The 25532-nt window shown below is 44.2% G+C and overlaps 1 protein-coding gene and 1 long non-coding RNA gene across 3 annotated transcripts; one reads left to right on the forward strand and one right to left on the reverse strand.

Annotated features, from left to right (window-relative positions):
* Nucleotides 1-1151: 1151 nt before the first annotated feature.
* On the forward strand, nt 1152-5525 carry LOC122423543. The gene is made up of 2 exons (XR_006264170.1): nt 1152-1287; nt 5356-5525. It is a non-coding gene; the product is annotated as an uncharacterized LOC122423543 (long non-coding RNA).
* On the reverse strand, nt 5387-25114 carry EIF3L (eukaryotic translation initiation factor 3 subunit L). 2 transcript variants are annotated; one of them, XM_043440713.1, is made up of 13 exons: nt 24981-25114; nt 22784-22832; nt 21884-22094; nt 20585-20664; nt 19077-19138; nt 17878-17947; nt 17610-17683; nt 14879-15050; nt 13177-13331; nt 12281-12451; nt 11024-11521; nt 6481-6561; nt 5387-5602 (listed from the first exon to the last, which is right to left on the reverse strand). In XM_043440713.1, exons 1-13 carry the CDS (start codon nt 25011-25013, stop codon nt 5564-5566), a joined length of 1695 nt encoding a protein of 564 aa, XP_043296648.1. In that variant the 5' UTR covers nt 25014-25114; the 3' UTR covers nt 5387-5563. The 2 variants fall into 2 exon arrangements, with proteins under 2 accessions (XP_043296648.1, XP_043296649.1); XM_043440714.1 differs by lacking the exons at nt 20585-20664; nt 22784-22832; nt 24981-25114 and having other exon boundaries at nt 21884-21962.
* Nucleotides 25115-25532: the final 418 nt, after the last annotated feature.

Here is a 25532-nt window from a genome sequence, read left to right on the forward strand (position 1 = left end):
TCTCATAGGACCTTGAGCTCATGTCTGAACGCAGTTCTCTACCCACTTGCACATGCTTCCTGTTTCAAACTGCCCCATCCACCCCCATCTCAAAGGAGGTTCTACTGTCTCCCCAGCTGCAAAAGCCAGAGGACTAGGCATCTCCTTCCCTTCCCCTGCCACCACCCTGCAAGAGCTCCTCTATGGCTGGGCTACTCTAGACAAGCCCCTCAGCCTCTCTGTGAACTGGCCTCTACACTGTCTCGACACAGACTTGCCTTGGGTCCCACCCAGGAACAGGGAGTAGAGAAAGCCCTTGGGTGAGTCAGTAGTCTCTGAGTCTGAGCTCTACCAGGAAACAGCCTTGCTTATCCACATCATCTATGACTCTGAATTCCAAGGTCATGGCCAGCTAACCAGCTAATAACAATGGACTTCATTCGTTCATCGCACATGCTGGCCAGGTGCTGTGCTAAGTACGTCATATAATTTAATTAAGGGAAGTGCTACTACCTCCTGTTTTATAGATGAGCAAATAAAGTATTGAGAAGCTAAGTAACTTGGGCCGCGGTTACACAGCTAGTATGTGGAGTTGGGATTCAAACCCAGGTCTGACCAAGCCTAAGCCTGCACACTTTGCTGGGCTGCTTTCTTTTCTGGCACAGGAAGGTTTGGTAACTGGCCCCACCCAGAGCTCCCCATTCCTGGCTCATAAAACCATATAACTGGACCATCAGGACTTCCCTGGTGGTCCAGTGGCTAAGACTCCACGCTCCCAATGCAGGGGGCCAGGGTTCAATCCCTGGCTGGGGAACTAGATCCCACATGCCCACAACAGCAAAAAGATTGTGTGTGCTACAACTAAGACCTGGTGCAGTCAATTAAACTTAAAAACAAACAAAAAAATCCTCACTCCCGTTACACGTGGGAGGATTTTGAGCCTGCTTCTTCCACTCCAGACAAGCTGGAATAAAAGGCTTGCGAGCTGACTGCAGCTGCTTGGTGCCCTGCATTCCTCAAGCGGTACCAGGCAGAGTTCAGCTGTGCCTGCCTCCTCACTAGGCCTGCCGGCTGCCCAGCACTGCGGCTGGACGTGGGCCAAGACACTGGGAAGCAGCCCAAGCCAGGCGCTTACACAGTGGCTCTGTGTGACCTTGGGCTCCTGAAATGGCCTGTCTCCTGGTAAGAAGAGCGCTGACACGGCGCACCTTGACCTTGCATAATTTCAGTGATGGAGACGGGAGACTCGGACATGAACTATGCATCTCTGGTGGTGAATTCAAAACAAGTTAAAGCAGAGGCGCCCAGGTGGGTCTGTATCCTGTGAGCCACCATTGCCCAGTGTCAGGACGGGTGGTGGGTACAGGAGAGATGACGTTGCATGAGCCCTCCTTAAGAAGGCCAGGGAACCAGAGAATGGAGGTTACCACCCCGGGGAGGGGGCTGGTAAGGAGGCCTGGCTGGCACTGGATCCCAAGTCTGCCACTTGTTAGAATCCAGCAAGCTAACAGATGAAGTGTTTGGACAACTACCAAGAGCTCTATGAATGTTTGGACTTATTACATATTAACAAAGAGCCTGCCTTTGGTTTTCCTTGCATCTCAGAGACAGCACAGGCTTTCGAACTGGGCTGACCTGCATTCTGTCCTCGGTCCTCTTTAGCTCCTGGAACTTGGACAAGTCATGGAACTTCCCTGATGGAGAAAGGCCTCCCAGCTCAGACTCAGTCACAGCCCTAATAGCCTCCACAAGGCCTATATATGACCCAGAACCTCTTCCTCCCTCCCGCTTGCTAGCTCTGCTCCAACTCGCCTTCTTGCTACATTCTCTCAACATACAAAACATGCTCTGGCCTCAGGGCCTTTGCACTTGCAAGTTTTCCCTTCCTAACACTTTCTCCAGGTATCTGCAACATTGCCTCTTGCCCCTTGGGTCTCTGCCCAAATGATGCCAATCAGGGTGATGACCATCCAGTTCAAAACAGTAACTCCTATCCTTGATTTTTCTCTGTAAGATACATCACCATCCAACATGCTCTGCATGGTTTATAATCTGCCTCCACCCATTAGAATTTAAGATGAGGACAGGGACTTGGTTTTTTTCTTTTTAATTACAAGTAATTATTTGTTCTTTAGGGGTTTTGCTTTTTTACCCACTTCCTTCCCTTCATGCCTAGCAACACCTGGTTGGCTCACTTGGAGGAAAAAGGATCCAATCTTCTGTGCATGAAATCCTGCAATGGGCCTGATACACAGCAGGCATTGTGTTAGACTCCTAGAGCTGCTGTAACAAATTACCACAAAGTTGGTTAGAACAGAAATTTATTCTCACAGTTTTGGAGGCTGAAAATCCAAAATCAAGGTACCAGCTCTAGTGGAGAGGGCTTCCTCACCTCTTGCAGCTTCCGGTGGCTCCAGATGCCCCTTAACTTGTGGCTGCCTTTCTCTAATTTCTACCTTTCTGTGGCCCCCTTCCTCCTTGTGTGTCTCTGAGTTTAAGGACACTTGTCATTGGACTTAAGGGCCACTTGGATAATCCAGGACAAGTCATCTTGAGATACTTAGCTCACATCTGTGAAGACCTTTTTCCAAACATCACACTGATAGGTTCCAGGGGTTAGGACATGGGCGTATCTTTTCGGGGACTAGCATTCAGTAACTACCGCATGAACTACCAGCATTCATATCAATAGGAAACAAGGACACAGAAGAGTTTATGAATTAAAAGTGTGTGGGGGGAAGGAATAACAGCATCTCATTTAGTCCTGCTGCTGCTGCTGCTAAGTCGCTTCAGTCGTGTCCGACTCTGTGTGACCCCACAGACGGCAATCTACCAGGCTCCGCCATCCCTGGGATTCTCCAGGCAAGAACACTGGAGTGGGTTGCCATTTCCTTCTCCACATTTAGTCCTGACTCCCCATTAAAGCAGATTCTATCCTCATTTACTTCAGTGGTGACTCAGATGATAAAGTATCTGCCTGCAATGCAGGAGACTCAGGCTCAATCCCTGGGTCAGGAAAATCCCCTGGAGAAGGGAATGGCACACACTCCAGTATTCTTGCCCGGAGAATCCAAGGACAGAGGAGCCTGGTGGGCTACAACCCCAGGCCATGGGGTTGCAAAGAGTCAGACACGACTGAGCGACTAACACACAACATCCTCATTTATAAGCAAGGAACAGTGCTCAGTGATGAACTGACCTTCGAGCAGGAGCTTCCACCCCAAGAGCCATACAGGTATCCACCCCAGGGTGACAGGTGACATCCCAGATAAGGAACCCAGTTGACCAGTTCCAAGCCACCGCTGTCCCAACACCGAGGCCATGGAACAGGTCCAGATCTGCCCAGCTGCAGACTCTAGGGATCCTCAGGTGGGCTGCAGAGCAGTGAGGAACACAGCCCAATCATCCTCGTTTCATCTCTCAACAGAGAGATGGCAGATACCCTCTCATCAGAGGGCAGGCAGATCTTAATTTTCAGAGAAGTCTACCAGCCCAGAGGTTGCACAGTAAATTAGTGACATAATTCAGACTTGAATCCAGGTGTCATGCCTTCAAAACAGTGGCTCTTCCATGTTCTCTAGCCTCCTTATAACCAGAAAACTTAAAAGGAACCAGCCATGTACCAAGTGAGCCCAAAGCCTAGCTTCAAAATTCACAACCACCTTGTCGTTGGGTGGCAGGGAGGAGCTCCCAAGTTCCAGGAAATTGCTTTGGAGGGGATATATACAGACCCTGCAGATCTTGATGGTATAGCTACTGCTATTTAACCTCTTGCTACCAGTCTTTTTTTTTTTTTTTTTTAAGGATAAGATGCTCTATAATTAATTTATTGGTGGTGGTGCTGGGTCTTCATTGCTGCAGAGGCTTTTCTCTAGCTGCAGTGAGTAGGGCCTGTTCTCCAGTTGCAATGCAAGGGCTTCTCATTGTGGTGGCCTCTCGTTGCAGAGCACGAGCTCTAGGTTGCTCGGGCTTCAGTAGTTGTGGTTCCTGGGCTCTACAGCACAAGCTCAGTAGTTGTGGGGCAAGGCCTTAGTTGCTCTGTGGCATGTGGGATCTTCCTGGACCAGGGATCAAACCTGTGTCTCCTATATTGGCAGGCAGACTGTCACTGAGCCACCAGGTAAGCTCTTCTTGCTACCAGTCTTAGGGTAGGACTTTTCTAAGATAAAAACACAAGTTTGGAAAACAAAACAAAACAAAACACAAGTTTGGGAAATGAAAGACCAGTCTTCACTACCTACCATCTTTGACTTGGGCAAGCTACTTAATTAAGCCTCACTTTCCTTGGGTTTCCTGGTGGCTCAGATGGTAAAGAATCTGCCTGCAGTGCAGGAGACCTGGGTTTGATCCCTGGGTTGGGAAGAGTCCCTGGAGGGCATGGCAACCCACCAGTATTGCCTCAAGAATCCCCATGGACAGAGGAGCCTCATCAGTAAGTTCAGGATTCCACATCTCTGGAGTAAGATAATGCATAAATGGTGTGCAGACCATTCTGAGGGCTTACCCCTGAATACAAGATTTCTACAGATCCAGGAACACTTGATCTTTGTTGTGTAGGTTAGGTGAGCTACCTGAGACAACTTCAATGAAGTTTTCAATTATCATAGATCTACATGATCTGTGCTTTAACTGTTACAAAAGATAAGATTAGAAATAGGCTCTGATAATAGTGTGGGCTGCTAGGTTTTGAGGTGAAGATGGCATCTCAAAGAAGTCTCCAAGATGGTAGATCCCATATGGCCGTTTACAGGAGGGATGGGAAAGAATGTGAAAAGCAGACACAGATCTGTAGTGACTGGCTGTGACGTTCATTCTGGCAGACAAGCAGTAGTTTCAAACTCACTGAGGGTGGGAGAAGCTGTCCACTGTAGAGATTTGTTTTTTTAACCTAAGTTTTCCGTGTGAAGAATCACAAGACCTGAGCAGCATAAGACAGTAGAATTTGGAGCCATCTTATAGAAAAACCCAAGCATTTTGCTCAACCCAATATAACTGCATGACCTCGATGAAGTCACTTAACTCCCCAGGTCTGTTTCCTCTTTGACAAAATGGGGACCCTACTCCCAAACCCAAGCTGTCCAGTGTAGGCAGTGTACCTGGATTCCTCAGCAGAGTCCTGGCAGGATGTGTTCAGGAGTTCCTTCCAAAAACCCAGCACTTGCACAAATATGCATGCAAATTTTGGCAGGTCATTAATGCTCACAGGATTCCTTTGAGATGAAGATAAGATACTAAATAAGAAAATGTTCTGTATATTGTATAATGCTTTATGAATGCAGGAATTAAGTAATTCAATTTAAACATTAATAACTAATGCATCAGGACACATGTATCTCATGACACATGGGAAATTACATATAGTATTCTTGTCCACAGACGCTCCCCAACAAAAATAAGAAGACAAATCTGACTCCAAAGAAGATCCTTTATTAAGAACTACTTAAAACATATCAGTCCTTGATTCAAAAAACTTCAACTCAAGTGACTGGGCAATGGCTGAGCTGGGTAAAGGCTTCATGGTGGCAGAACACCACCTACAATGACATCAAAATAAGTTCCTGAGTAGTGTCAAGTGTGAATATACTCAGGGTCTCTGTCCCATCTTTTTCAGGGTTCGGTTAAGCTGGAAGAGAAAGAAAAGTCAAGTCAGATAATGGCTTTTTCACCAAACCTTTTCCTACGGTGTGCATGATCACCAGGCCACACTCCCGAGCCACCCCTCTGACGCAGACACGTCACAGGATCACTACTGACACAGCATCTACTATCAGAGTGTCAGGTCCCCCACCCGGCATTCTCATAGTGCCGCACAGGCCACGCAGCTTATGCTATCTGCCCTTCACACTGGACACACACTGTATACTGCTCTAATACTTTTATAGACAGGAAAGGGCCTCGGGCTGGCTAGACTTGCCAGGCCTGTGTTACTGTCCTGCAGGAGGACTCCAGTAGCACGGCCCACAGCACAGCAGTGACCTCTGCTGGAGGCCTCAAAGCACCGGGACGCTGAGGCTCTAGCTATGGGCACAAAGGGTGACCCACAAGGCCTCTCTGAGGGCAGGGCGTGGAACGCACCACGTATGTCAAAACAGAGCTTCAAGGTCTCTGCCTGCAGAGACTGGCCAGACCTGTCTAAGTTGAAGAGTAAATAACTGCCAGATGGGGAGGGACGGGTAAGAGCAGGCAGTGAATCCACCCATATTAGGAAATAACAGGGAGGGAGGCGAGAGCCGGCCACCCGCAGAGAGAGATCTTGGGAAGAGATGCTCCAAAGAAGGCTGACACAGCAACTCCTACAGGCCCAGCCCCACCCTCCAGACCCCAAGCAGCCAGCCTGTCTAGCTCAGAAACTTCAAAGGCCAATTTCAGGCTTTCTTGAAAATACAAATGAGAAAAAAAAAGAAAAAGGAAAATAGAAATGAGAAATAGAACACTTAAAAACTCCCCACTCCATTCCCAACTCCCATCTGCAGCCCCCACACCACTCTCCACACCTCTCACCTCTTCAAATTTGTGAATCTGCCGAATGAAGAAATCCCCATAGCGCCGGGCAACCTTGGTGTCTGCGATGTGGATCATGTCCTACGGGAAAAGCAGCCACAGAGGAGCAGTGAGGGGGAGTCACCGACGGACTCTGCAGACACCAGTGATGCTAAGTGCCAGATAAACCCCTATCCATGGGGGAGCATTAACAGCTAGGAGCCGCTCTTTATACATGCTGATTTTTACTTTCTTCATGTTAACCCATTTATTTTCTGGTCTTTTTAATGAACATGCATCTGTTGGCAATAGTAACATTTAAAACGTAGCATTTTATTCTCATATACTGTTTATAAGTGGCAAATTAGATTTTAAATGATTTTTTAGCTCAAAATATTTTGTTGAGCACTGTTTACTTGTACATTCCTATATAATCTAGGTTAAGACCCAAGAACTTCCTGAATTTCTTGATTTTTTTCAAGTCAAGAATGAAAAAAAAAAAAAAGAATTTGCTAACTCTTGGGAGAAGACAATCCAGAGATGGTTGGGACTAGTTCAGCTGCTCACTAAAAGGAATGTAGCAGGTGACTGATACGGCCCAAGAGTGTCAGGCACTGGGAATAAATTCAAACAGAATTTTAGGTAGCTGATGCAATACCACAGGGGGTAGACGGTTTTGATTTTTAAAAACATGACTTGGGAACTAAGATCCAGCAAGCTGCATGGCAAAAAGCACAAACAAAAAACCCCCAAAATTTCCCACCACCACCACCACCAAAAAACAAAACCCACACAACTTAAAACTTTCACTACTGACACGTTTCTACTTTGGGTGAGTCTGTTCATGGCAGGGATAGCCAAGTTCTGCTGAACACCAACCTTCCCAAAAGCCATGAAGTCTAAAATGAGAGGATCTGGTTTAGCAAGGTAAGTTTCCAAAAGCAAACTACCCAAACTGTCCGAGCAATTCTAGAATTAGGTTCATAAACCCAAGAGAACAGGTTCACAAAAATTCACAGCAGTGTTACCCATAACAACCAAAATGTAAAAACAGCTGGACTGTCCACCAACTAACGAATGGATAAACAAAGTGTGGTGTGTCCAAAAAGTGAGATACTATTCAGCCATAGAAAGGAATAAGGCACTGATACCCACTACAACCTGCATGAAACTTGGAAAGATGCTCCATAAAAGCTAAAGACAAAAATCCACATATTTCATGATTCTAGTTTTCAGACAATATTAAGAACAGACCCATCCAGAGAGACAGAAAGCAAATTAACTGATCTGCCAGGGGCTGTGGGGCCAGAGGAACTGGGAATGCTGCTAATGGACAGGGATTCCTCTTTGGGATGACAGAAATATTGTGGAATTAGAGCAGAGATGGCTGCCCAACACAGTGAATATACTAATTAGTCATGGAATTTTACCCAGTAAAGTGAAGTTTGTTATTAATTTTAGCTTTAAAAACTGCTAGCAAAAAGTAGTATGTTTAGACCAACACACTTTCTTCCTCTTTTCACCCCTCAAGCCCCACCTCAGCTGTGCTAAGCTGATTTTCTGCCTTTTCTAAGGATGAGTATAGCAATATCCACAAAGGTGAGTGGGTCAAATGACACATTAGTTTTCTGAACATGATTATTTTTTTAATCTGACAGTTTCAAAGTAAGTTCTGTATATTGTGTTGACTGGTTATTTTTGTTGGAACATGGGTCCAAGAGTTAAGTTTAAAAAGCAGTTGTTATATTCACAGATGGAGAGGCGGGTATGGGAGGGATGGATGAGGAGCTTGGAATTAGCAGATGTAAACTATTACATCCAGGATGGATAAACAACAAGGTCCTCCTGGACAGCACAGGGAACTATATTCAACATTCTGCGATAAACCATAATGGAAAAGAACATGAAAAACAATATATACATGTGTGTAACTGAATCATCTGCTGTCCAGCACAGATTAACACAACATCACAATATTGGAAATCAACTATACTTAAATACACTTTTAAAATAGAATGTTTAAACAAAAAGCAGTCGTCAGCAATGGATACACACATGTGCGGCCTAGTTCTCAGGAGGTATCTGTCTGAGGATTGTGCATTTCTAAGAGGTGCATATGTGTGTGTGTTGCAGACAAACATACTTTCTGAAAACAACCAAAAATGTAGGATATTTTTTTAAAAATTGCCTCATAGCAGCAAAGAGATGACAAGAGAATGAAGAATCATTTAAGAGAAAACAAACTGTTCTGTGAGCAAAACACAGAAGCCCCTTCTGCACTGAGGGCATTTGCTAATCCTAGAAAACCCGGGCAGAAGGCCAGTCTAACAGAAGACCATCCTTGTAACGCTGAGATCCTAAAGAGCTGCATCCTCAGCTACAAGTGATCCAGAAGTCAACTCCATCCCACTCCTGACACCAGCAAACCCTGCCATGGATGGGGGAAGAAGCATGAAAGAGACTCCTCTCTGAGACATACTCTTCTGACAGTCTACCGCCTGGCCTCGTCACCCAGCTGGTCCCAGGAACCTCAGTCTAGTGAGTTCAGTCTACGGTGGTCCCAGACCAACAATATTCCCAGGCACCTTGTGAAGGCAAAAACAAATTCCCTTCACAGGAACAGATGTTCATCCTTTGCTTCAAAGAAATACCAACAAATATTTTTTCGAGGACAATGAACCATATGTAGTTAAAAAAAAAAAAAGTACATATGGAAACACTGCACCATTATTATTATTATTATTTTCTTTTTAAAAGAGAAAGCTAGAAACAGAGCTGGAGAGACAGATGAACAGGTACAGAATGTTTTTAATCAAAAGTATCCAGAATAGAGGAGACAAAAAGATGAAGAAAGGTTTAAGAGACAAGAAGGATAGAGGTCCTACATAGATTAAAGAATTCCAGAAGGAGAATAGAACAGAAACAATACCTAAGACTTACTGGCTAAGAATATTCCAGAAGAGATGAAAGATACTGATCCACTAATTTTTAAAAGACTCTTTAAGTCTTTATCAGGGTTCCAAACATGCCTGAATACATTTCCTTGGAAGTTCCCTAGAGGCCTAGTCGTTAGGATTCTGGGTTTTCCCTGTCATGACCCAGGTTCAGTCCCTGGTTGGAGAACTGAGATACTACGAGCCCAAAAAGAAAAGAGAAGGAAAAAAAAAAAAAAGAAAAGAGAAGGGAAAAAAGAATGTTTCTTCATTTCTGAGTATTATGTACATGGTGCAAACAAACAGGGGGAAGGTGATATTTCCTGCAAAGAACAATCTGAGAAGTTCAGCATATTTTAAGTCTGGAAAATCTCACTTAAGAAAACAAAACAACTTAGGAAAGAAAAAAAACTCACAAGTACATTAAAATGTTCAACTTGAAGGTAATAACAGGAAGGGACTACCCTGGTGTCCAGTGGTTAAGAATATGCCTTGCAGTGCCGGGCACACAGGTTTGATTCCTGGTCTGGGAACCAAGATCCCACAACCTGCAGAGCAGCTGGGCCCACACACCTCAACTACTGAGCCTGTGAGCTCCAGAGCGCCCCATAGCACAGCTACAAAGACGCCCACGAGCCACAGCAAAAGATCCTGCATGACGCAGGCAAGGTTCTCCAGTCTGCAACTAAGACCTGCCGTAGCCAAAAAAATGAATAAATATTAAAAAGCAAACACTAACAATGTTCCTCGCCTTTCTCACAAAGTATATTGCTTGTGCATCTTTCCAGAAATGACTCTCTGCACAAGCATATATATCATTAAAAAAAAAAAATTAAATAGACGATTGACAGCCACTCTATAAAATCACGTGTACCGTTCAACTGCCAAAACCACCCAAACATCTACCAGAAGAATGGAAACACTGCAGTCAATAACTGCAGTAGATGTCAGACCATCACAGAATAAACATGACTAAACTACTGCTACATATGACAATGCTGGATGGTGATTTCTCTCACATATAATGTCGAGCCAAAGAAGTCAGACAGAAAAGGGCACATCCTGCGTAATTCCCTAAAAAGAAGTTCGAAACCAGGTAGCAATGATCTAGGGTGGTACCAGTCAGGACAGTGGCTTCCCGTCCGGTAAGGTACGTCCAACAGTCTACAAAGCACCACTCCCCCTTCTTCTCCCACCACAGCCTCCTCTCCGGCCACTCCAACCACACCGCAGCTATCTGGCCTCGCTCTGGCCTCAGGGCTTTTGCTCTAACTGTTCTCTCTACCTGGAATGCTCTTCCTCCAGGTATCTGCTTGCTAATTTCTGCCCCTCCTTCAAGTCTCAGCTGCAAGTTCACTTTCCCAACAAAGTCTATCCTGATCATCTTATTTAATACTGCAACCTGTGTCTTCTACTACCACCAACCTGACTTACTCCATAGCAAGTGGCAACGTCTAAACTATTACATGGTTTGCTTAATGATAATGTTTACCACCTACTTTTTAAACACTAGAATACCAGCACAAGGGCAGAAATCTTTGTTGATTTTGTTCAATGATATGTCCCCAATGAACAGAACAGTGAGCATCCTAAGACCCTAGCCTGGCAGGGTGGCAGGGGGCCAGCCGTACCTTATCAATGTAGAAGTCAACTTCGGAGGCTGACTGAAACTCTCCATCTAGGGCGGAGATGCCACTGGTCCACACCAGGTTCTTCATCTTGTGTTTGAAGACAAGCAGCTGGATTCGGAACTCCTGCTCGGTGAGGTCCAGGAAGCCGGCCAGCTTGGCCACGGGCATGGTGGTGTACAGCTTGAGGAAGCTGCGGATGGTGGAGAGCTGGGCCTGCTGCTGCACCTCGTCAGAGAACACCTTCAGCTGCTGCAGGAAGGGCTCCTTGTGGTAATTGGGGTGCACGTTGTCATAGTTGGGCACCACTGGCGACAGGAACTTGGGGCAGGAGTAGCTGAAAAGCTCCTCGTAGACCTGCGGGTCGCCTTTCTGCATGCGCAGCATCTTGTCCCCGTATTTCTCGCGCAGCTGGAGGTGAATGCTCTCGTCGATACGCATGGGGTACATGGTGAGGGCGATGGCCAGCAGCGCATGCATCTGCTCATTCTGCTTGTTGATCTGGGGGTGGGGGGAGAGACTGCTGCAGGGTCCCATGAGAAGGACCCTGTACCCTCCCAAACACTCTGTTCAGACCTCCTGACTTCTCCCTTTGTCTTACACCCAGCAGCTAAGTTTCCCAATGTCTCTCCCAATCCTCCCTCTAGCTCCACCAAACTTCCCGCCTGGTTCCAGGTCCTCCCTGTCTCCTGGATTCTTCACTGTTACCCCTGTCTCTGTCTCACAGTCCACCCTGTGTACCGTTGGCAGGGCAATCCTCCTACACCAATTATGATCAAGCCACCTATAAATCTGTTTTTTTTTGGAAAAATATTTTAGTTCTTATAATATCTAGAAATCTTTGATGGTACTTAACGCCTGTAGAATATAGATTAAATACTTCAGCTGACTAGTAAAGGGTATCGCAAAATCTAACATCCCAGTCTGATTATTCTTCTGCCTTTCAGTCCAACTGGTTTACTGTGCTGCTACATGATCATACTTCCAAGTCTCAACACCTCTGCTTTATTTAGAAACCTCCCCCCAATTCTGGATTCCCAGGTAGCTCAGCGTCAAGAATCTGTCTGCTGACGTGGGTTTGATCCCTGGATCAGGAAGATCCTCTGGAGAAGGAAATGGCAACTCACTCCAGTACTCTTGCCTGGAAAATCCCAGAGGAGCCTGGCAGGCTATAGCCCATGGGGTCAAAATTTTGTTTTGGAAGGTGTTTACCCAAAAACTGTTGGCACCGACATGTCAGCTGGTCAGAGGCCTCCTTACCATCTCATATTTGTACGTGGTCCTCTGGAACATGCTCTTGGTCCTCTGGATGTAGAGGAGGATGTTGGCAAAGACCCGGATGGCATCCTGGTAGCGACGCATCATCAAATATGCAAAACCAACATAATAGTATGTGGTAACCTGGCACTCGGGCACACGGGAATACATGCTCTGTGGAAGGAGGCAGAAGCAGCATCCATGAGTCTTAAGACCAATTCATCCCAGCTGGGTGTGAAAATAGGCGGGGCCTAGTATCAGCCAAAGCAGAAGCACCAAGAGATCCCTGCAGAGGCCCTGAACTACCCAGAGGAAGCCCTGGCTCTGGAGTTGGAGGCTCCGAGTAGACTGTACCACTAACTGATTATGTGACCTGAAGACTCCATTTTCTTGGCTGTAAGAGAAAAAGACTGGACCAGGTAACCCTAAAATTTCTTTCAACTCTAAAATCCTCTACACCTCACTTTTACATTCTTTCTTGCTTTTCCAAGTAAGCCCTATAAAGGAACAGACAGATAAGATACACACATCAAACAAAAAAGGTATCATGTTTCTATGGTGAGGCAAACAACCACTGCTAACATACCATTATCTCTACCACCTCAGAACTTTTTAAGTATTTTGTTAATTCTTTGGTGAAAGCTGAAAGGTAAAAATCTGCCTAATCATTCTGGTTTGAAAATAGTATCAATAGGAGTGGTGAATATCTGAGGCGTTATTAAGCATCAAAGAGAAACCACCCTGTCCAGATTCAGGTTTTCCCTGCAGTAGTTTTCCCAATTCTTGTCTCAATGTTCCCTGCGGAGGATTCCTCATTTTTTCTCCTTGAAATCTGTCCTAATAGATCAGAGATTCTCGTAAGGCCCTGCGAATGTGGGCCTGAGGAAACAGGGAATTACCTTCTTGTTCAGTTCGATGTTCTCTAGCACCTTGATGGCCTGGTAGTAATCCCCCAACAGGGAGTGCAGTCGCAGAAGGCCCACCAGGCTGAAGTAGCCGAGCATCTTGTAGAGGGAGTGCCGTCCGTACTCCCCAGCCACACTCTCTGGGTCACCTGAGAGACAGACAGACAGTGTACACTTCAGGAGAGGCTGGGAACAAGGGCAGGCCTGAACCTTGAATGTCACTCAGTAAACTCTTAACCTACTGCCAGTCTCTAAAGCTTTCTGCAAAAGGAAATAACTCTGCCTTTGAAGGAATAGGAAGAAGCATGCCTGCCTTATGCTAATCTTATATTCACCAGTTAAGTCAACTGGTGGGGGGGTGGTGGTGGTACCAGTCCCCTCACACACCTGAGAACACAAAAGGACCCCTCTCATCAATAAGAGCTCCTCACTAAGGCCCCTCCTTTCAGGATGTCCATGAGATCAAAGCTATCTTCCTAATAACACCAAGATACCACGTGCCTTTCTCACTGAGTTGGCATTTGCATCAATGGTGCAAAAACAATGTGCATAAAACTACAGACAACTTAGCATCAATCAGACAGCGGCACCGGACTCTATTGTCATCACGGCATTCTTTACCACCACTCACCTTCAGTGAAAGAACTAGCCACTCTTTTTCACAAAACCCAATGTTACTTAAAGGAATAACTGATATACAAACTATGACTATTCAGACATGGGTATTTAGCAGACATTTTCTCAAAAATGAGTGCAGCGAACTTGTTAAGATTCCAATGTCTGTTAAATATCAATGAACTTACTTATCAACTTTTAAGTAAAAATTAGAATTTCATAAAACTTCTATCTGGTACTATGAACAGCTTCCCAAAATAAGGACTTATCTGATGAGGTTGATGGTCAAAGTAACAGATGTGGTTTCAAAAAACTGTATAATAAAATGTGTCAACTTTCAGAAAATCTTGCTAGCTCATTTTACAAAATCACGCACAGATTAAAAAAATTCACTCAGGCTACAGGAGAGACTAGTAAACCTTAACATAACAAAGTACAAGTTTACTGATAAGGTTTCAGATTCCACACTGCAACTAACCTATAGAAACTACCATGGTCAAAAAAAAAAAAGAAAGAAACTACCATGGTCAAGTTCTGCTGTAGAATCAGAGAAGAGCTGGGCTATGCAAAAAGGCTGTTAAAGTTTCTCTTCCCTGTCCCAATTAAATCTCTGTGTGAGGCCAGATTCCCCTCAGATACATCACCCAGAGCAGCGTCTTGCCACAAACTGAGGGAAGAGGCAGAAGACTCCTCCAGGGCTCTTCCACAGAGCCACACTTAAAGAGGTTTGCAAAACCGCCGCTCTTCTCACTGGAACAAAATGCTTATAGAGATAAACTTTAGGATTCTTAATCTTTTAGAGTGTCAAGTGGTCCTCACACCAAAATGTTTGAGAAGTGCTTATCTCAACAAAGGCCCTGGAGAGGCAGCCGAAATGTTTACAAACACAGCTCTTAGGAAGTACTGGTTCATTCTGTCAGCCAACAGACGGCCAAGCCCAGCAGCCTCCAAATCAGCACTCAGCTCCTACTCACCCCCAGACACCAGAGGAGCAGCCCATCACCCGAAAGACACGGCTCCTTAGCACTACCCATGGCCACCATGCCTGAGAACCAGATGGCGGGCAGCACTCAGCACTCACCTCCGCTCGTGTACACCTCCAGCTGCCGGTTGATGTTGGACTTGTCCACTAGGGAGTGAAGGACATTGAGGACACTGTGAACATTCCAGATTTTGGGATTGGAGCGAAGGAAGTCGATCTCTTCCTCTGACTTCTTGGCGGTCTTACAGCGGTACTGACTAAACGACTGAAACTGTTGAGGAGGAAGGGAAAGATGCAGCAGGGGCATAAAACCCAAAGGGACAGCGCAAGCGCACAATGCTACTGCTGCGCGCTCACTACTGGTTCTCTGACAGCCAGCTTTGATTAAGCTGTGAATTCTGTTCATTACTATATACTTATTCCACACCAAAGTAACTATCTCTAAAATGACAAGTAGTTTGTGGGAAAAAGAAAACATTCAATTTGGAGTCAAACACAGCCTAAAGTTACGTAATGTCTCTGGGCAGCACAGTGCTGGCCGCTAGAACCTGGTTTCCAAACACACGTTCCAGTGACCTAGAAGCTAAGTTCTAGATGACCTAAGATCACTCTTCAACTGTAAAATATCATCTTCCTCTAAGAAGCAGGAGAAAATGTTTCCAAATCTACAATAAACAAAGAATAGTATCCAGAATGTAGAAGGAATTCTCATTAAGCCAAAAAGAGGAAGATCATCCAACAGAAAAACAGGCAAAGAATACTGATAATTACTTTGAACAGGACTGGACTGGTCAATTAGTAGAGAAAATGCTCAATCTTTTCAGAGAAACGTAAATTAAAATGACTACCATTTCTTTCCTATCAAATTGACAAAAATTAGACCAATAACATCCAACACAGAAAACTTGCTCTTGAATGCTGATAGTAGTAGTATAATTTGACACAGCCCTTTGAGAGAGCAGTAATTACTATTTTTTTTAATTTGAAGTGACAAAAATGTTTTATATCTTGATTGTGGTTGTGTATATATTTGTCAGATCTCAACTATACTCTTAAAATTGGTATATTTTATTTATTGAGTGCAATTTATGACTCTATAAGCCTGATTTAAAACAATTTAAGAAGCAAATATCCTTTGGCCGACAACTCTACTTCCAGTCATCTCCAGAAACAGACTTATGTGTAACACATAGACCAGAAGAGTGGTAACATCATGTGGATGGTACAAAAGAACAAGGCAGGTCTTTATACGCTGATTATCTTTGCAGATACTAATTGATATCTCTGCAAAGGCAAGGCAGGAAGACACTTTCACTTTATCTGTAGTTAAAAAACTCAGTAATAACAAATTCATGTTATTACTATATCAATATAAATAAATGAAAGTGGTGGGGAATAAAGAGAAAAATAAACACTTCCTTTTAAATTTTTTTTTAAAGAAAAAAGGAACAATAATAAAAAAAAAATTTTTTTAAACAATAAAGAGTGATGGGGAGGAGCTACTCACCCCATAAGGTATATAGCTGGCATTTCTTAAGCGGCTTATAGCACTCTCATGTCTCACAAAGACTGGCTGAAGGAATCACACCTAGCCCATAGTGGGAGTCTTTGTTAGAAGTGAGAGCACTTAAACCTGTTAACAGAGCACCAGTTAAGCCCAGGGAATTAGGATTATCTTTAATCAGATGAAGAACCTTAGCACAGACTCTGACTTGCTGTGAGTCAACAGGATGGCCAACCTTCTAAAATTATGCCAAGTAACAAGCCACGGACGGACTTCCCTCGTGGTCAAAGCAGGGGGCCTGGATTTGATCCTTGGTCAGAGAACTAGATCCCACATGCCTCAACTTAAAGAGTTTGCATGACACAGTGAAGATCCCATGAACTGCAACTAACAGCAGGAAAAGCCAAATAAATAAATTACAAACAACAATAACAAAACAAGCCAAGGAGCCAGAGAAGGCAAATAAGGCCGGTGTGCTCTGTGGCCTTCACTGCCCAAAGGCACTGAAGCCTACCTTGAGCAAGAGGCCTCAAGGTTTCCTCAGCTCTCCAATCACACGTGTCAGCACTTTGTATTTAGAGTCTCTTCGATCCACGGAGTTCAAATAAGAGCTTTATTAACAAACCAATTTTTCCTGAAATACCCAGTAAGAGCTACGCTATCTCAGTAAAATACAAGAAAAAGATTTTTCCCCAAGTTCAACATCCTTTTTTTAGTAATAGCACTCTTAGGTAATATTTCCCCTTTGATAAAAATGTCCTGTTTTACTCTGATCCAGAATATATTCACATCACCACCACCACAATCAAGATATAAAAACACCCTGACCTTAGGTGATGCAAGTGAGGCTCAGAAAGCTGAAAAAACATGTCACTGCTACAGAGCTATCAGCTGGCCACGCTCCGGCAAGACCCCACTTCTAGCTGACTCCAAAACCTGAGAAATCTGTATTCTTCCCATCAGACCACCTCTAAGGGTCAGGCAAGAAAGTTTTGGAAGTCTGGAACTCAACTCTCCTGACTTCCAAGTTCAGAATGGAGCTCTCAGACTTCACTGAATTCTTCAGAAAACCACGACATGGAGTTCAATGTGACAGGGTTATTTCTCACTATACTGGGACGGTTTTATATTATGTACCTTTTTCTGTGTGTGTGTGTGTAGCAGAGTTTTATTAAAATGTAAAAGGACCAAAAAACCTTCTGACATAGACATCAGAAGGGGGATGGAGAATGCCCTGTATCTTTTTAATAACATGAATGGTTAACAGCTATTCCTGTTTGGACCAGTTATTGAATATTTCAAATTAAGCCAAAGCTGACCAGCTACCTGGTAGATGAACTCATCGATGATGTCCCAGAGCCACTGGTTGGGGAGTTCAAGGGGAGCAGGACCATCAGCATCTGTGCAGAAGACCACAGAAAAGTCAGACTAAAGTCAATGACTACGCCCATTCAGCAAGGCTGCAGAACACAATTTCTAATTTCTCTCTTAAAAGGACTATGAATCTCAAGACTTCCGCTCTTCCCACCTGCATGTTAAAATCCTGTTAAAAAGAGATGAAGACAAATAGGTCTCATCATAACCTCAGACTCACTAAGAATGTAGTTGAAGAGATTGCAATAGTTGTAATAGGATTCAAACCTCTGCTCCAAGGAGGGTCCCCCCTGTAAAGAAAGCAGAAGACAGGAGGACACATTTAACCTAATGCACTCTACTCATGGCCTGCCATTGACAGCAGAGAACAAACACAGCTGACCTTTGAAAACACGCGGGTCAGGGGTGCCCACCCTCAAAAATCTATGTATAACGCACAGTCAGCCCTCCATACACGTGGTTTTTCTGTATCTGCAGACTCAACTCTGTAGTATATTTACTGAAAATATCTGCATGTAAGTGGACCCACATAGTTCCAACTTGTGTTGTTCAGGGGTCAAACATACATGAGAACTGATGTCTGCTCTCCCCTTCTTAGCACGTAAAGAGCACTCTAGTGACAGGGAAGACAGTAAGTGCTACAGCAGTCCAAAGCGATCCTGAGCATCTGACCCTACGGGTCAAATTTTATGCCAAAAATCTTAACTGACTTTTAGAGAATAGGCATGCACAACTGGCAAAGCAGAGGAGCAAAGGGAAGGTATTTCAGGAAAAACAAGACTAACAGAGGCAAAGAGATAAAAACTGTGTATGGTGCTTGAGGGCTGGGGAGTAAGGCAGACAATGCTACACTGGGCTTCAATAGGCCAGAAATGCAGAGGTCTTTTAGGGCCAAACAAGAATTAAGCCAGGGGTTCAGCAAATCCACCATCACCTATTTCAGTAAACAGAAAGCTCAACTGGAACACAGCCACGTGTACTCACTGTCCATGGCTGCTACACAGGTGAACAGACTCTGAAAGAGGCCCAGAACACTTACTACCTGGCTCTGTACATAGAAGGCTGCTGAGCCCTGAACTAGACTTCATCTGCTGGTAAATGAGTACCACTAAAGATGTCTGAGCTGGGGAACAACATGATGAAAGGTGTATTTTTGATGGACTAGAAAGAACACTACCTTGGAGTCTTAGTCCCACAGCTTACTAACCATGGGGTCTGACAAGGTATTTAATCTCTCTGAAAAATGAGATTATGAAGGTAAAGTGCCAAATACAGTAAACGCTCTTTCACTGAAACTACTACCTGCCCGAGCCCAGTCAAGGAGAACTATTAGAGGTGGAGAAATTAAACGAGCAATTGTGTTCCAGGGACAAAAATGGCATAGAGTTAAAAAACTGCCAGCAACATTTAGATACTCACACTGACTTTGGCATATATGTGCCTGTAGTATAATTCTTTGTACAAAATCAGGAAGACAGCATCTGAAAGAGATGGCAGAGGGGTGCTTTAGGAATCCACTGAACAACTAGTCAGTTTTAGCCCCTGGTGGGAGGTAACAGGGTAAATGTGATTTCAGAGATTAAACAACATCAAACTTCTAACACTCGCACTCCAAGAATACATGCGACAAGAAAATTCATTTCCCATTTTACTCTTTCAAATTCATCTTAACCTCATTCAGGCCCATATCCCTTCACCATTTAGCTATTGCTGCCATCCAGTTGCTTAACCAGGACATAATAATGGCTCCAAGGAAGATAACATGACATTTAACTATTGAAATTGCACATGCAAGGGGATCTTTGACTTAGACATCCTATTTTAAGGAATTTATCCTATTGATATGATGCAACCATGAAAAAGATAGATGTGGGGAAGCTCTTCAGATACTGATGCTGTGCAGAGTTCACATACAGGTCTGAGACTATTATCCTTAGGTCTGCTAGTAAAGCTGCTCCTTGACTGGCATCTGAAGGTTTCAGAAGGGTTCCCACCAACCCGATAGGGGATGGTCTGATGTCCTTAAACTGTTTGTACAAACAACATGTTTTACACTGAATACCTGCTTTACTTTTGGGAGTCTGGAATTTCGGTACATGTTGAGTCTGTAATGAGCTGCTATGGTAGATAACTTGTCACACATCGTGTCACAACTCCTTGCTCAAGGAATGAAGTACAATCCATGTGACTCCACTAGAGAGGACTGTTAGAATCTCAAACTGAGGTTCTCTCAAACTGATACTCAAATACAACACAATCTCTATCAAAATCCAAGCTGATCCTAAAATTGACAAGCTGATCCTAAAATTAATATGGAAATTCAAGGGACACAGAAGACCCAAAGCAATTTTGAAAAACAACAAAGTTGGAGGACTTATACTTCCCAATTTCAAAACTGTCCAAAGCTACAATTGTTAAGACAGTGTGGCTGGTACAGGCATAAAAGATCAATGGAGTCAGTTCAGAGTCCAGAAATAAACCTCTACATTTATACGATTACCAATTTCCAAAAAGGGCGTCAAGACAATTCAATAAAAAAAGGTCTTTCCAATAACTGGTACTGGAAAAACTGGGTATCCACATGCAAAAGAATGAGGTTGGCTCTTCCTACTTTACACTATATGTAAAAGACTCCATCAGAAGGTGAAATGTGAGGAGGTCAGAAAGCCCACTCTGGAGCAACTGTAATGACCCCAAAAATTACACAAGGAAAAGGAAATCAGTCAAGACAAAAATCTCACTTTCAGCATTCACCACATATGAAAAACCTGTCCCCTTTTCATTTATTCAGCTTTCATTCAACAAGTTACATCTACTATGCACCAAACCCTGGGGAAATAAAATGAAGAACAAAACAGACACAGACAATTCTGAGCTTTCTAATGACTTCCAGTTATAGGATCCCATCCAGCACCCAGGACACCTACCGTTGCCAACCTGAGGAGCAATGGTTTCAGCCTCAGGCCAAGGTGTATTCTTGAAGAATCTTTCAGTCAACTTGGTCCAGCTGAAAACCAAACAGACATACTCTGTAAGTCCAAAACAGGAAGGATCTGCACAGGAAGGATCTGTTTTAGGGATCTGTCACATTTTATAGATAAGTACCCAAGCTCAGTAAAGCGAAGAAGTCACAGAACCAGAGCCAGGGCCAGAGCCTCCAACTCTGTGACTTTCCTCAACCCAACTCTGCACCCCAACCTCTCTTAATACAGTGAAACATTTCTTTTACATCAATTAGGCAACCACAAAGCTCTTCAAGATCATCTCCTGCCCCTGTGTCATCAACTCTGGAGTTGTATTTCATTGCTTACTGTTTCCTGACTTGAGAACTTTTCAGACACCCCCACACACCTCCCTTAGTTTCCCCCCTTTCCACTTCCAAGAGTTCTCTTCTTCTCCAAACATGGCAGCAACACTGTCTATTTGTTGCAGTTTGATGCCACAACAGCCCTAGAGGATCCAACCCAAACACTGCTGCCCAAGATGCTTCATGACCCTATTTCCTCCTGAAGTCTTTTCTGACTATCCAGCTCGGACTGACCTGTCTCACTTCTAAAGCCCATTACACAAGGGCAGTCCCCTCAAAACTAGGATACAATCAGGAAATCCCTGGTGGGCCAGTGGTTATGACTCATCACTTTCACTATTGTGGCCTGGGTTTGATCCCTGGTCAGGGAACTAAGATCCCATAAGTCACATGGCATGAACAAGGTGGGAGTGGGAACTAAGACAAAAAAAACCCAGAAGCAACCACTCAAGAGCTCAGTTCACCCTACTATGCACTGAGAAGTTGGACAGCACAATTTAGAAATTAGGCTCTGCTGACAGACTGTGCAGGTTCAAAACTCAGAACATCCACTATGTGACTTATTCCTTCTGTGCTTTGTTTTCTCACCTATAAAATGAGGAAAACAATGGTACCTATTTCACAAGGTTACTGTGAAGAGTACATGAGTAAATACAAGAAAAGCACTCATGACACTAATTTATATTGATCATATATGCAATTACTATTATAATTATTAACACTGATGGTATTATTTTAGGCCTATTACAAGTTCTGGTATAGAGTCCAACAAAGTAATGTCTATAGCCCCCAAAGAATCACAGAAAACTCTGGGCACTCTCAGTAACTTACAGAGTAATGAGTAAATATCATCCCCTTTACAGACTGCATTACTCAGCCAGTCTCCCAACAGGAGATCATTTCAGCCAATGGCCCATACCTGTTCTCATAAATGTCCTGAATCTCATACACTTTCTGGTCAATGACATCGCTGGAGACACGACTGGCTTGTAGCTCATACACCTTCTGGTCAATTAAGTCTGAGACAGTTTTGTGGAAGTACTGGATGAAGTTTTTGATCACTTCAGGAATCACTTGATAGGTCTGCTGTTCATACTGACGTTCATAAGCCAGATCCTGCTTTGGATCTCCTAGAGATTGGATATGATAAACACTTCAAATCTGAATGTATAACATAACAAAAAAGGAAGGCCACTCTTAAAACTAAACTTACGTCGATAAAACTAGGTCTAATTCCTTTTTAAACACTCTCCACGTCACTCCCAATCCCCACTGGCCTCTTTCTTCACATTTTCCACTACTCATTTTATTTATTAAAGTAATTTATTTGCTTATTGATTCTCCCACAAGAATCTAAAGTCTATGACAGCAAGAACCCTATCTGTCTTGTACCCAGGTCTACCCTCAGAACTTGGGACAGTTACTGGGAAGGGAGTGGAGACTGTGGTTAAGAGAGAGTAAGTAGTAGGCACTTAGTATTTTTAAAATAAATAACCAACTGCCATTCTCTATCAATATGATGGTGCAAGCAACTAAACTTTTAATTTTTCACAACAAGATTTTGTTCTTCAGGTAATAGTTTAAACAAGGAAAACCACAGCCAGGACAACCATCCTTCCTTTGTGAGACTTTGATGTGGACTATGAAAAAAGCCTGGTTTAATAGGCTCTGTACCACCCTTTGGCGGAGAGCTAATAACTGACTCCAAACCTGGATCATCAACACCTAGTTTTAAACAGGTGCCCTCAGGGCAGCTGTGAGACATTCAAAAAGGTGCCAATCCTCAGAAGCACCCAGCTAGCCAAACCCATAGACTCACCTGTGTGCATATCATAGTCGCCAGGATAAGCATAGGGATCGTAAGCCGCCTATTAACAAAAGAGACACAGATAAACAGTCACCAGTCTGAGAATCCAACATGCTCGATCTAGGTTCCTAAACACACAAAGACGATTAAGACAGAAGCAGAAAATATTAAGAAGAGGTGGCAACAATACACAGAAGAACTATACAAAAAAGATCTTCACGACCCAGATAACCACGATGGTGTGATCACCCACCTAGAGTCAGACATCCTGGAATGCAAAGTCAAGTGGGCCTTAAGAAGCATCACTACGAACAGAGCTAGTGGAGGTGATGGAATTTCAGTTGAGCTATTTCAGATCCTAAAAGATGATGCTGTGAAAGTGCTGCACTCAATATGCCAGAAAATTTGGAAAACTCAGCAGTGGCCACAGGACTGGAAAAGGTTAGTCTTCACTCCAATCCCAAAGAAAGGCAATGCCAAAGAATGCTCAAACTACCACAGAACTGCAGTCATCTCACACGCTAGCAAAGTAATGCTCAAAATTCTCCAAGCCAGGCTTTAGCAGTACGTGAACCATGAACTTCCAGATGTTCAAGCTGGATTTAGAAAAGGCAGAGGAACCAGAGATCAAATTGCCAACATCCACTGAATCATAGAAAAAGCAAGAGAATTCCAGAAAAACATCTACTGCTTTATTGACTACACCAAAGCCTTTGACTTTGTGGATCACAACAAACCGTGGAAAATTCTGAAAGAGATGGGAATACCAGACCACCTTACCTGCCTCCTGAGAAATCTGTATGCAGGTCAAGAAGCAACAGTTAGAACTAAACATGGAACAACAGACTGGTTTCAAATTGGGAAAGGAGTAGTCAAGGCTGTATATTGTCACCCTGCTTATTTAACTTATATGCAGAGTACATCATGTTAAATGCCAGGCTGGATGAGGCACAAGCTGGAATCAAGATTGCCGGGAGAAATATCAATAACTTCAGATATGCAGATGACACCACCCTTATGGCAGAAAGCAAAGAACTAAAGAGCCTCTTGATGAAAGAGGAGAATGGAAAAAGCTGGCTTCAAACTCAACATTCAAAAACAAAGATCATAGCCTCTAGTCCTATCATTTCATGGCAAATAGTGAAACAATGGAAACTGTGAGAAACTTTTATTTTTTTGAGCTCAAAAATCATTGCAGATGGTGACTGCAGCCATGAAATTAAAAGACACTTTGTTCTTGGAAGAAAAGTTATGACCAACCTAGACAACATATTAAAAAGCAGAGACATTACTTTGCCAACAAAGGTCCATCTAGTTAAAGCTATGGTTTTTCCAGTAGTCATGTGTGGATATAAGTGTTGGACTATAAAGAAAGCTGAGCCCAGAAGAACTGATGCTTTTGAGCTATGGTGTTGGAGAAGCCTCTTGAGAGTCCCTTGGACTTCAAGATCAAACCAGTCCATCCTAAAGGCAATCAGTCCTGAAAATTCACAGGAAGGACTGACGCTGAAGCTGAAACTCCAATAATTTGGCCACCTGATGTGAAAAACTGACTCATTGGAAAAGATCCAGATGCTGGGAAAGATTGAAGACAGGAGAACGGGACGACGGAGGATGAGACAGTTGGACGGCATCACGGACTCGACAGACATGAGTTTGAGCAAGCTCCGGCAGCTGGTGATGGACAAGGAGGCCTGGAGTGCTGCAATCCACGGGGTCGCAGAGTCGGACACGACTGAGCGACTGACCTGAACTGAAAAAACACAAAGACAAAAAGACACAGTCCCTGCTTTTGAGCGACTCATGCGCCTGTGAGAAAAGGGAGAATAAATAGACAATGACAATACCTCGTTACGGCTGCAATAAGAGCAAAGCACAAGAGGCTGTGGGAATCAGCGGGGTTTGACGGAACTGAGCCTAAATCATAAGAAGTCAGAGCTCAGTTACAGAAACAGAGAACCCTTTGAATCCAGCCTCGGCCCCCGGGCTTGAAAAGGAGAGGACGAGAGGACCGGACACACGAGGTGGGCGGGCCGAGACCCGGCTGATCTGGAGTCCGGAGCTGTGCGTGGCAGCAGCATGAGTACGGGCACGCGGCGAGGATGGCGCGGGCTCCCAGAGAGGCGGGGACACCACTTCCCCTTAGGGATCAGTGTCCCAAAAGCCCTACCCCTGTGGCGGAGACCAGCACACGTCAAGGACAAGTTACCTCAGACTCGTAATCATCAGCAGGATACGACATGGCTACGGCGGCCGCGAACCCAGCCTGGAGAGAGCGGAAAAAGGCGGCCTCGCCTCCGTCTGGGCGCCGGAAATCCAACCTCCCAAGAGGCTGCCGGGAAACCGGAAGCTTTTCTGGGGCCGCCGGCAAGCTGAGGTAGCCATGTTGGGAAGGGCGCAAGTAAACACCATTAATCTTCCTTCTTCAAATAGAGGCTCTACAAGGAAGGCGATTCTACAGTACTTGCAAAATTTTATAAATAATAACGTTAAGTAGTTTAGGGTCATAAAGAATGGGCAAGGTAAAAGAAACCAGAAGTAATCCCCCTCAAAGGATGGTTGACAGCTTCCTCGGCCGTCGTCTCGCGAGATGGGTCATTTGGCTATGGGGGGGCCTGAATGTGGATTTAGGTGCTAGAAGTTTGCCTGAGGCGAAAAAACGGTCTTCAAATGTTCTGATCTCCAAAGTCTAAACTTATCGAGTGTAAAAATGGAAGTTTAGTCCAATGCAGTGCGAAGGTATTGAGAAAAGGCGCCCCCC

This window comes from Cervus canadensis, chromosome 21 (genome assembly GCF_019320065.1).
Source record: "Cervus canadensis isolate Bull #8, Minnesota chromosome 21, ASM1932006v1, whole genome shotgun sequence".
Classification (NCBI taxonomy): Eukaryota; Metazoa; Chordata; class Mammalia; order Artiodactyla; family Cervidae; genus Cervus; species Cervus canadensis.

Bases quoted from the DNA above. Each gene is read 5' to 3' on its own strand.
- EIF3L (XM_043440713.1), bottom strand. From the start codon at position 25,013: ATGTCGTATCCTGCTGATGATTACGAGTCTGAG. The intron at 20,665-21,883 runs GTATGGGCCATT...TTTGGTTTTCAG, and splicing joins CAGGACATTTATGAGAACAG to CTGGACCAAGTTGACTGAAA. The intron at 17,684-17,877 runs GTGAGTCTGAGG...TCTTCTGCACAG, and splicing joins TCTCTTCAACTACATTCTTA to ATGCTGATGGTCCTGCTCCC.